Source organism: Rattus norvegicus, chromosome 10, assembly GCF_036323735.1.
Source record: "Rattus norvegicus strain BN/NHsdMcwi chromosome 10, GRCr8, whole genome shotgun sequence".
NCBI lineage: Eukaryota > Metazoa > Chordata > Mammalia > Rodentia > Muridae > Rattus > Rattus norvegicus.
In genome coordinates this window covers 31024903-31037515 of record NC_086028.1, presented here as the reverse complement: position 1 = coordinate 31037515, position 12613 = coordinate 31024903, and the positions used below count along the sequence as shown (strand labels likewise).

General features: G+C 46.6%; 1 protein-coding gene across 4 annotated transcripts in view; it reads right to left on the bottom strand.

Moving 5' to 3' along the window:
* Positions 1-12613, bottom strand: part of Adam19 (ADAM metallopeptidase domain 19) — a 91743-nt gene that overhangs the window by 46940 nt on the left and 32190 nt on the right. For all 4 annotated transcript variants that reach the window (XM_063268971.1, XM_039085916.2, NM_001160228.1 and 1 more), the window contains one exon: positions 6112-6190. In XM_063268971.1, the coding sequence (XP_063125041.1) occupies positions 6112-6190 (79 nt within the window). The remainder of the gene's footprint in view (positions 1-6111; positions 6191-12613) is intronic.

Here is a 12613-nt window from a genome sequence, read left to right as displayed (position 1 = left end):
ACAGATTCCTTCCTTCCCAACCCCGACCTTACAGCTCTTACAACCTGCAAAATGCTTCCAAGCTTCCACTTTGGTGCTTATAGAAACCCAAGACATAGCACAGGCCAGGCATCACCAGACCTACTGAGCGGACAAAACAATGTTGAGGCGCTCAGGGACAAAAAGATTTGCCAAAGATCTTCCTGCTAGGTTGGAGAACCCAGGATTTTCAAATCTGACGTGTCAGCCTTAGGAAAAGTCTTCTGAGAGAGCCAGTCTCTCAATGGCACCTCTGTAACTCCCTGTAGTGGGCTGAATAGTATCCTCCTAAGGTTCTCCTAAGCTAGACTAGGACTTCATTTGTAAATAGGGTTTTGCTCATGTAATTAAATTAAGGTATGGCCACATGGGTTAGAGGAGGTCATAAATCTAATGACTCATTGCTTCCTGGATGGAAGGACACAAAGAATATAAGGGGACAAACCAGCTGAACACAGAGGTAAAGAATGGAGTGATGTAACGCAGCCAAGGAGCACTAAGGAATTAGGAAAGGAAGTACTCTGCCCTGGAGAGCTCACAGAGCACACAGCTCTTCCAACTACGTAGTTTGGACATTTAGCTTCCAAAACAGAGAGAGAGAGAATCTATCTTTCCTGTCTTAACCTCCAAGTTCACAGGGCTTTGCTAGGGCAGCCTCAAGCTGAAAACTCAGCTCAAGATGCTCTTCCTTCCCCAAATTCCTCCACAGCTAAACCCTTCTTCCTGGGTCCCTAGCTCCACGAAGCCTGATGCATTCTCTAGTCCTAGTGGCTCATAGGCATGTGATATCCCCCAAAACCCAGCCAGAGACCTCCATCTTTATGAACACTGCCAAGCACCATCATATGCAGGCCCTGGGCAAGGCTTTAGTGCTGCAATGAGAAAATGGACACCTAGCTCCAGTCCCTGGGGCTTATAGTCTTGTGAAAGGTAGCCATTAATAATTAGGGAGCTGCAGTGGTTTGAATGAGATCTGCTGGCCCCAACCCAGGCTTGAGTGTTTGAACACTCAGTGGTCCTCGGTGAGGTAACTCAGGTAGGCAGTACAGTGTTGATTGAGGTCACTGGAGGACAGGATTGAAGATTTCATGGCCTCGCCCACCTCTCTATACTTTACGATTGAAACTGAAGCTGTGCTCTCTCAGCCTCCTGCTCTGGCTGCCTGCTGCTTTGACTCTCCCACCATCATGGACTATTGTCCTGGAATCTTACATCCAAATAAATTCTTGCTTCTGTAAGGTGCTTCTAGTCACGCTGTTTTATCTCAATAACGAAAAGCAGTTGATGCAGAAGTCAAAGGCATACAAATATTTTTGTGGTACCAGGAAAGTTTGATTGCCAAGCTAATCATAGCAATTAGGAAACAAGCACAGTGTTTCTGAGAGTGCCTGGGTGCCAAGTCAACTGTCGCTCTCCTCAGATGGTTAAAACATTCTTCCCAAAGAGGTCAGATAGCCAAAAACAGAGAGGGGGTAAAACTGGGAGGAAAGCTAGCCATGGTAGCACATGCCTTTAATCCCAGCACTCTGGAGACAGAGGCAGGCAGATCCCTGTGAGTTTGAAGCCAGCCTGTTCTATAGAGTGAGTTCCAGGATAGCCAGGACTACACAGAGAAACTGTTACGGTTTGTATGTGCTCAGTCAAGGGAGTGACTATTAGAAAGTGTGGCCCTGTTGAAGTAGGTGTGGCACTGTGGGTGTGGGCTATAAGACCCTCATCCTAGCTTCCTGGAAGCCAGTATTCTGCTAGCAGCCTTCAGTTGAAGATGTAGACCTCTCAGCTCCTCCTGCACCATGCCTGCCTGGATGCTGCCATGCTCCGACCTTGATGATGATGGACTGAACCTCTGAACCTGTAAGCCAGCCCCAATTAAATGCTGTCCTTTATAAGACTTGCATTGATCATGGTGTCTGTTCACAGCAGTAAAACCCTAACTAAGACAAAAACCCTGTCTCAAAAAACAAACAAAAACAAAAAACTGGGAGTAAAATCAGTGTCTTTAAAGGGCTTCCTCAGCACCTGGAAACTAAGCAGCAATCATAAATGCTCACGTATTCCCTGCACGACAGACATTTCTAACAATATCATCTCCAGACTGGGCTGTTTCCTTGTGGGGGGCATCCAGAAAGCAAACCCATTGGGGGAGGGGGTAATTAAACTGAAGCATTTTGCCCCAGCCAGGTCAGCCTTCGATCCAGGCTCCCACATATGCCAACAGTGTACATGACTTCTCTGACCTTCCATATCTTTAACCTCCAAACTCAGAGTGCCCTTGAGAGACCTGCATACAAAGGAGCAAACATTAGTGGCTATATTTTCATTAGATTCTTTCACTAAACATAAAGCATGGCCTCTGAGGACACAAAAGCCTACCAAAGGGGCTGACCCAGATCCACGACCTTTACTATTTCTATTCTACATCCTATTCATCAAGCCATACAGCCATGTCAGGAAGCACAAGCCAAGCCCACACTCAACCTGGGTTCCTTCTCTGAATCACAGGTAACTTTTCATCTACCAGTGGTCCATTGGCTGGCAGTGCCAGTCATACTGAGAGTTCTACACCCATTCATACTGACACACAGCCAGGAGGGAAAAGAACAGTAGTCTCCCCTTGGTATCAAAGTCTCCTGGGCTTTATGCCAGTCAGATTCATGACTTTGCTTTATGAGCACAAAGGAAACCAACTGTGGTAGAAGGTCATCATCCCCCAGTGCCTAGGAAGGCAGGCGACACACACACAGCCCCCCTGTAGCCAAGGGTCTCACTGCTTTCCAGCAAACCTGGGAAGGCAAGTAACAACTGTACAGACCAACTTCTAGCCAAGGGTCCCTCTGTTTTCAAAGGCCAGCCTGTCATGTGGCTTCTCCATCTGTCCCCGGACCCGTGGAACTAGAGGCAGATTATCAACAACCAAGTTCTGACCGTGGTCCTTAGAACTGGGGAATGAGACCACAGACCCCAGTGTGTAGCACACTGACAGTGAGAAAGACCAGTTCTCCCCGGGACACAGGGCCAAGCCTTCAGGGTTCTTAGTGGGTGGGGTGACTGAGAGCCAGGTAAGCATTCAGAAATGTGGGTCAGACACCATTCCAAAATGCCGGTTCCTCACAAGGATCGAGAAGTTAGATCCAGAAGTAGCTATGAAGAAGCCTTAGCCCTCTTTGGCTAACGCAGTGTGCACACCCCCATGCTCTCCGCAATGGTTTGTTCTACAACTGTCACATGCTCTTTAATTTACAAAGGGCACTAGCATACATGTCAGGGGTATTTGCCATAGTCTTAGCAACTAACACTCTGCTCTTTGCTATTTGACAACAGTTGGTAATTTTTACTTTTATTCTGACCACAGCTACATGAGGCAGATATTACTCCCACAATTCTAAAGGGGAAACTAAAGGTTAGTTTAAAGGATCTCAGCTTCTGGACTAAGATCGGCTGTAAAGAGCTTTAGTGACTCAGTTAAGCAGAGATGTGAACCCCAGCATCTTGGCGCTGCACCCCACCCTCTACCATACCCAACCACAGCAGAATTGGCACCTGACTGACACTTCCCAAAGCTTTCCTACCTGCTACCACCCACTGGGACGAGCTCTAGTCTGAGCCTTGCCAAGTAAACATAGCCATGTTATTTCTCCCTTCTCAATCCCCTCATCTGTAAATTATGGAGTTAGAAATTATATTTATGAATCCCCATAAAAACCAGTGACTCCTCTTATTCTTCCATAGCACTGACTCAGCTCATCTAATTTTTGAGATTTAAAAAAAAAAAATGAACTCAGTATGATCCAAAGGGTTGATTAAGGTCATCCAGCTAGTGAGAGCCAAGACTGCAGCCCTGGCTTCAGAGCCCAAACCTTGTAAGTCTTGCTGTTGGAACACATTCCCAAACCTGTTCCCCCAGTAATCTGACCTAGATTAGGGCTGTAACCTACAGGTCTAGCTAATGAGTCCTGATAAAATTCCCAGAATGCCTGACTAGTTTGGCAGCAGAGTCCTGTTCTCAGCATGTAAGCCAACAGCTCTGATTTACTCCACTCCTGCTTTTCCTTGATTTCTTAGTTTCCAAATGAGAAGGCCGACTGGGAGCCCCCTGGGCCTGGGTGGGGACTTTGCAAGAATCCAGCAGTGGTGGATAGAAGAAAACAATGATCTTTTCCCAGGGTTCAGTAAGGATGTGCTTCAGCCAAGGAGGCCTTCAGGAAGGAGGGGGAATTCGGGAGACCAGAGCACATCCTCTTCCAGAGTTCTTCTCTGAAAGACCCTTAATATGTCTCTGCTTGGTGCACAGCTTAGAGCACAAAGAACAAGTCAGGCTCAGCCATGAAGTCATTGCATTCCGCAGCTTCTCAGGCTGAGGGGGCCACCCCAGGGGGCTTTCACAGCAGGAAGCATGAGCTCATCGTTAACTTGTGCCCTGAGACCCATTCTTGAGTTGTGGGTATGGAAGTAGGAGAGGCTGAACTCGAGGAGGTTGGTTCCATAAAGTTGTAATGCCTATGGGCTGCACGCTTTCTAAGAAGGGGAAAGGAAGGGGTTTTGTGGAGATGTGGGCCATTAATGGACCGTTTCCCTGATCCAGTACAGTCTGTCTACTGCTGTCACTGGTCACACTTCCTACTTCTTTCCCATCCAGGAAAGTCTTGGGAAGAAGTCCCATTGACCTTCACATCCAGAACCTAAAAGAGCACCCCCCCCCCTTTCAGGTAATATATCCTGCTATATAGACCTCTTAGAGCTGTGGTTCTCAACTTTTGTAATGCTGTGACCCTTCAATACAGTTCCTTAGGTTGTAGTGACCCCGCAATAAAATGACTTACATCGCTACTTCGCACCTGCCATTTTGCTACGGTTAAGAATTGTAATGTAAATATTTTTGGAGACAGCGGTTTGCCAAAGGGGTCATGAGTCACACTTTGAGAACCATTTTCTTAGCTGCCTCCAAACTTGAATGGGCCATCCTTTTCCCCATTCCTGGGCGCCTGAAAAACAGGCTAGGCCTGTTTGTAACTGATGATGGCTGTCTTGTTAGATATTCACTCGCAGGTAGAGGTATTTGAAGAATGGCTTGCATGGAGATCTAGTTCCAGTTACAGTCAGTGGAAGCCTGAGCAGCGGAGCCTCTCCTGTTCTCCTCCGTGTCACACACCAGAAGCCAAAACATACTGGAGCCCATGCTCTTCTCCTCCCTATACCTCCCAAGAGCCTCAGGAGCCTCGATCTGGTCCAGGGATTCTCTACTTACTCTGAGCCTGTGATTTCTGAAAGAAATCTCCAAGGGAAGAGTCAACGAACCATGCAACAGGTGGGATTTACTATCTTAAATGTCCACCCGTAGGGTGTGGTGAAATAAATTAAGATGCAAAAACTATTCGCAAAAGGATGACTCTTTGACAAGGTGCAAAACTTTCCTACTAAAAACAATTCCGAAGGGGAAATGTCCTGTTAAGACAACAGCAAATTTTCAAAACTTGATGGAGCCTGGCAGTGGTGACACATGCCTTTAATCCCAGCACTCAGGAGGCAGAGGCAGGCAGATCTCTGAGTTCGAGGCCAGCCCCAGCTACAGAGTGAGTTCCAGGACAGCCAGGGCTACACAGAGAAACACTGTCTTGAAAAACCAAACCAAACAAACAACAAACCCCAGTCGAACTTAAAAGGTATAATGTAACTTTGTTGTTATATCATTTTGGTAATATAGATTAGTTTATGTTACTATAAATTTGTATGCACAGTGATTAAAACTCTGCAAAACCCTGTACTTTAAAAAAAAAAAAAAGATTGATCAACATCTACTTGATGATGAGTAAATTAATCCTTTCAAAGATTTTTAATGTATGGGAAATTAACACAGGCCTAATAATAGGTGTACTTTGTAATGATTCATACAAATTTCAGTCAAGTTACCCTCAAACATTCTGCCTCTCTCTGCTTTGCCATTTTCTCTGGGGAGCAACTATGAGAAAACAGAGTTTGCTTCTGTTTGGGTCCTAGGTCTTGGTCAGCAGAAGCCAGATCTTCAGAGGGGGGACCACATATTTATTTCCACCCAGCCAGGGCAGCTACTGATGGACACATGTCTACGTGGCTCACCTCAGATTTCAGCGTGGTGGTCTGAGGATTGCCACTTGCGGTGTAGCAGGTCTCTGTGTAGGCTGGAGCAAAAAGGTGCCTGAAAAAAAAAATGAGAGGAGACATTTGAACCTTTATTGATGGATTCTATCTTCCTGGTGATGGCACTCCGTGACTTTAACTGAACCAAGAAAGGGTACCCTGACTAGAAGGTAGTGGTAGAAGGAAGGGGACTAAAGAACAGAAAGAAAGCTAGGAAGAAATCTGCCATTGGTCACTCCCTCTAGATGGAATTGACAAGACGAAATCAATCATCTTGGTTTGTTTTTCTGGGTCCTGAGAAAGATCCAGAAATTGCAAACACAGTCACAATATCTCCAAATCGGAGGACCTGATTGTAAAACTCAACTGGTCCTTCCAACATGGGATATGCTAATTTTTAGCATAGACACCTCATTTTTCTTTAACCTCGGCTGAATGTTTTTGGGTAGGGTTGTCAATCAAGGGGTCGTACCTGGTCCTGGTCTATGTTTAGGCATAGCCAATGGAGTGAGTGATACTGCAAGGGCTGAACAAATGTCAGGGATAGTTGTTGTTCACAGAGCTGCTGATGCCACCTGCTTAGACTCTCTGTGGATCAGCTGTCCCGCAAACAACTGCTTCTGCTTGACATCACTTCCCACTTACCTTTTACCTTTCCTAAATGTAGATACTGTTTCTCTCTTGTCACAGACCCTTTGAAACTGAGGTTAAGGATTCCTCACTGAAGGAGATACAGAACAAGCTTCCTAGAGTTCCTCCAAAAGTAAAATGCAAAATAAAAGAACCAAACAGACGTTTTAGCTAACAGAACTGATCTCCGGAAAGGCAAGGTCAGGGAGCTAAGTTATCTCTGATTTTTAATGGGACAAACCATCAGAAATTTAAGACTGACAGAAAGAAATGCATATATATATAAATGTGAAAAGTCTAAAAAGGAATTAGTTGGAGGGCATTTCGGAAATATATGTATGCCCAAGTCCATTTTAATGAAAAACTCATCAGTGTACCCCAGGTACATGTATTGAAAACAACTGGCAAGGCAGAAGTCCACTGTCAGTAGTGGCTATCTCAAGGAAGGGCAGATGTTCACAAGGCAAGTTACATATTGCTGAAATAAATAAATACTTAATCAAATATTTATTTTGAAAACAGAAAACCTAACTCAAAACTACTTCTTAGAAGAAAACACAGGCTGAAGCCAGAATGGTGAGTCAGAGAAGTCTGAAGAGACACTAGGTTTGGGAAGAGGAGATATTTCCCAGAGGAAGGGACATGGCTCCAAAGCCTAGGCTGCACTCTTCCCATCCCAGGATGCAGTCAAGACAGCAGATGCCTCAAGAATTAACATTCAGTCTTGAGGAGAAACCACCCAAGAGGGATATGTAAACCCAGAAAAACACAAAATCCAGCTGACCCAGAGGAACACTCAGCCACATACAGACTTTGGATCCGCTGCCAGCTTGCAGGATGTGTCTCCCAGCCCATCTCCCCTAAGCATCCAGAGATTCAGAGGGTAGGCATTCACAGGTCTGAAGGAATTCATCCGGTAGTCTCCCAATGAGCCCAGGCCCCACAGTTATGCCTGCTTGTGTCTTCCAGCACGCTTACTAAATGGAAGACATAGTTAACTAGAGAGGGAATTAATGAGTACTTCAGGGGCTTAGTGCACGGTCTCGGATCTGAAAGACAGAGGCTTTGCTCTGACCGGTATTGCCCCTACGGCCAGTAGCTGGTTACTTTCTCTCTCTGCAGTTTCCTTTTCCCATGGGCATTAGACCTCCTGAATCAAGCAATTTAATAATACAGGGAGCGAGATGAACCCCAGTCGTGGTAGAAAGGAGCTGGGTAGAAATTAATGATTATCACCATTGCTTTTATTTTACTCTCACTTTTAAAAACAGGGTCTCATGTAGCCCACGATGGTCACAAACTCATTATACAGCCTAGGATGGGCCCTGAACTTCTGACTCTCCCGTCTCCACCTCCCGAATGCTGGGATTACAGGTGCAGATGTGTGGCAACGTGTCCAGTTTTATAGGGTGCTAAGGGTCAAGCCCAGGGCTTCATGGGTGCTGGGCAGTATTTTCTTAGCAATTGGGCCACATTCCTAGCTCCTCAATAGTGCGTCTAACAAGGCTTAGGATGTAAGAGAAATGAATGGATTTCACCCGTGTCTCTTTTTAGCTCTCCTCGACTGTTAATTCACCCATAGATCGCTTAAGAGAGGAGAGGACAAGCGATTAGCTCATTCCTAGAATCTATTTCCTGGGCCGCTTTCACGGACTGAGTAATGGACGGCTGGTTGAGAGTTCAGAGTGTAATGGCGTACCCTGGGTGCCAAGGAAGAGATGTAAATCTTTCCCACAGGAAATGCACTTGAGGTAAATACACTTTGAGCTTATTCCGGGTTTTAAGACGGGGTTGGGGAATCACTTATCCTACCCGGTGGCATCATTAAAATGAACCAAAATGTATGGGATGGGGGGGGGTGCCAAAGAGAGAAATCCAAACTGAGCCTCTGAGATAGGCATCCACTTAGAGACTCTCAGGCACACCTGTGCAGAAGATGGCTTCTGCAGCCTCTCTGGGGGCTTGCCCTCGTCAGCGAGGGGCTCTTGGAGACTCAGCATTTAAAGAAGCTTAAAAAAAAATCAAATAGATTTCTCATCAGACTACATAATCCCTTGAAAGCAGGGACCACAGTTGTCTTTATAGACTCCTCCTGGCTCCCAAAGCGGGCAATATACATTTATCCTGAATAAGTGGATGACTGAATTAATGAATTAATGGATAAATAAGCCTCCTATCTAGTATAAAAACCTACCAGGTAGCCATTCAACAAGAGAAACTTCCAGAGATCGAGAGCTCCTGAAACTACTCACTCCAGTTCTGACTACATGTCCTTTGTAAAGTCCTCACCCTGAATTAAAAATGACTTCTCTTGGGGCTGGGGATTTAGCTCAGTGGTAGAGCGCTTACCTAGGAAGCACAAGGCCCTGGGTTCAGTCCCCAGCTCCGAAAAAAAAAAAAAAATGACTTCTCTGCATTCAGTACCTGTTCAAAGGATCTGACTCTAAGCCGGGCTGTGGTGACGCCCGCCTTTAATCCCAGCGGTTAGGAGGCAGAGGCAGGTGGAGCTCTGTGAGTTCAAGGCCAGTCTGGTCTACACAGTGAGTTCCAAGACAGCCACAGTTACACAGAGAAACTTTATCTCAAAAAACTAGAAAAGAGAGAGAGAGAGAGAGAGAGAGAGAGAGAGAGAGTTTTAAAATGCAGGTAAGTGGTGGCTCAGGTGCTAACAGACTCCCTGTGTGAGAACAAGGACCTGATTTGCAGGAATCAAGTGAAAAAGCCGGACCTAGAAAGCAGCACATGTCTGCTAACCTCAGTGCTAGGGAGGCAGAGACAGGAGGATCCCTAGAATTTGTGGCTGTGGGCCAGCCCGTCTAACAGAAATCAGTGGGCTACAGACTCTGTGAGAAGGCCTGTCGAAAAGCATAAGGTGAAGACCAACAGAAAATGACTGTTGATCTCTGGCTACCACATGAATAGGTACACAAGCATGCTTACTCCACACGGAAAAAACGCAAAGGAGGGGGCCGCACCGCAGACCTACTACATCAAAAGGAAAGGCTGAGGTACAGCCTTCTGTCTCAACAGCTCTTCCCCACCCCACCCCCAGGTAATCTTGATATGAGAACAAGCCTAGACCCAAAACCCTAAACCACAAGTTTCTGAAAAAACTTCAGAAACATGTATACATGGTCTAATTGTCCAAGACCCCCCACCTTCCTGCCTCCACCACATCCTGGATTGCTGCAAACCTGAGAAACCCAACGAGTTTACTGCCCACCCTCTTGAACGCTAAGTCATGCTGCTTTTGCACCTTAACAGGACACCTGAGGGGTAGGGGTCCCTACCGCTTCCCATTTTGTAGACAAGGGGCCGGATCACTTGTCAGGGACCTCAACCCTGTTGGAGCTCGATTTCAGCCTTGGGTTTGTGAACCAGACTCTTTAAGCACGGATTCTCTGAGATGAGAACATGAAACTGTGGCCTTCTATCATGATCAAGGCACCTTGAATACAAAGATCTGCACTAAGAGCCATGGGGTAACAGCTAAGCACAGGGCAGGAGCAAGACAGTTTAAAGTAAGAAATTCTGGCCTAGTTCTAGCTAAACAACCTTTTCCCTGAATGGGCTATGGATGTGGGCCAGGAAGGTCCCTCCTAGAAGCAAAGGGGTCATGTTTCATCACCATCTGTATAATTTTACCAACGAGGACAAAGCCCTGCTTTCAAAGACTCTCCACTGTCCCCTAGAGAAGGCTGAATATGCCCGTGTGTCCAGGCAGGGGGATTCTGGCACTCAGGACAAAAGTTGTTGTCATCTTCCCAGAAAAGAGACCACATACACGGATGCTGAGTGGCCAGATGTCTCTTCTCCAACTACATCTTTCTCTCATCTCTCTGATAGGGGGGCTGGCTCAGCATGGTGACAGGAAGCTGACTTACCACTGGCATGCGTTAGGGTTTTCAGGAAATGATTTTGAGTGGAGATCCAGGAGGAGGGAAAGACTATTCAAGATTCCCACCCTCCCTCTGCCCCACTGACGCTGATAGATAAAACATTTGTGCTGCACTCCCTTATTTTCAATCCTGCCCCTTCTGCCCTAAGGAGACCCTGGGCAGGCTCAGAGTAGAAAAGGCTCTGCTATGTCACGGTCCTCATGGTGATAACAGTGGCTGGCTCTGCAACCCTAAACAGGGAGGGACAAAACCCTTGTCACCCAGACCCAAAGTCCCCAAACAAAACCTCCATCTTGAGGGCTAGAGAGATGGTTCCGTGTTTCAAATCACTTCATGTTCTTATAGAGGACCCAGTTAAGTTTCCAGCACCCACATAGTGGCTCATAACTGTCTGTTTCTCCAGTTCCATGGGACCAGACACTCTGTTCTGGCCTCTGTAGGCACCAGGTATGTGCATTGTGAACATATAATACATTCAGGCAAATACTAAGACACATAAAGAAAAATAATAAATCTTTAAAAAAACAAAACAAAACAAAACAACAAACAAACAAACACAAAACATCACCCTAACTCTTCTGAGGCCAACCTAAGAAACTAAGTTCCATCCCATCCCACCCATCCCACCATCCCTCCCAGGCCTTCTCCCCCACAGCAACTTGGAATCACTAGACCAGCCAAGGCCCAAAGCTCATAGCTTGCACACAGCTCTGAGGAGCTTTTCCTAAGGCTTGCGGCCTTCAAAAACCCATCACCACTTCCCACAGAACTGCTTCCACTAACTACTGTTGCCGAACTATTTGCTGACTGAAGTGTCAGATGGTTCTCTTGGCTAAAACCCCCTCTCTGGAGGGAAGAGCAGAGACCTAGCGAATTCCACACAGCATCCTCGTGGTGTCCCGCTCACGGTCCCCCCAGCATCTGATAGGCAAAGTGGTACGGAGATGGTTTTCAAACTACCTTGAAAAACACCCTCTTCCCATGTGCCTGGCATGAACAAAATGAAGAAGCCTGCTCCTTCCCAGGCTGTTTTCCTGCTGCCGCTCCCCGTGTGTCTAGTCCTCAGAGTACCCAAGAGCCTGTGCACATGGAGTGAGAGCCGGATTCTCACTGTTTCTTGCCCTGGGGCTGGGATAGGGGGTAGGAAGGGGTGGAGGGTAGGGGGTTAGGGAGTGGTTGAAGGTGGGTCCTCACCCTGCCCGGTTAGTCATATGGCTGCCTTTTGTTTTTTTCCTCACACTCTTAAGGTCATGGACTCCGGTCCAATCCCTCTACAACACCAGGAAAGGTTTTAAAAAAGAAAACACGAAGCCCCATCCGGCCCCACTGAGAATTATATTCTCTGAGGGACTAGTAAGAAATCGGTGTCTTAGATCTTTTTGTTTCCCAGGTGATGTTTTGTTCAGGCTCTGGGGACAGGGATGATCCTGCTCTGTTAGGTTCAGCTCAACTTTTAACCTTCGGAGTTCCCTCCCTAGCCTTTTAGTCTGCTCTCCACAAAGTCTCCAGAGAACCTAGAAACCAGTATGGCTTTATGTGTGGGTTTTAAAATGAATCTAATGATGGTACTGAAGGAGCCAGGGTTGTCCCCGGTTTTCACACTGCACTAGGACATTGTCTACAAATACAGCACCAGCTGTATTCGAAGCCGTGTGACCCGAAGGCTTCTGACAGCACACCTCGGACACACCCAAAAGGCTTTGGATTGAGAGCCAGCTGCAGGAAGGTCCTTCCAGACCATGAAACAAGTCAAGGATGACTATGGTTCATTTTAACCTTACACAAGGACTGGGGAGGAGGAGAGAAACTCTGTAGAGACTCAGACTTAAGAAGACCTACCAAAGACTCTCTAGACTCCATCGAAGTGGCCTGGCTTGGAGCACTACTCACAGTGAATAAGGGTATCACTCACACAACCCTGTAAAATCGGATGTTCGCATGTTAAGGCTTTA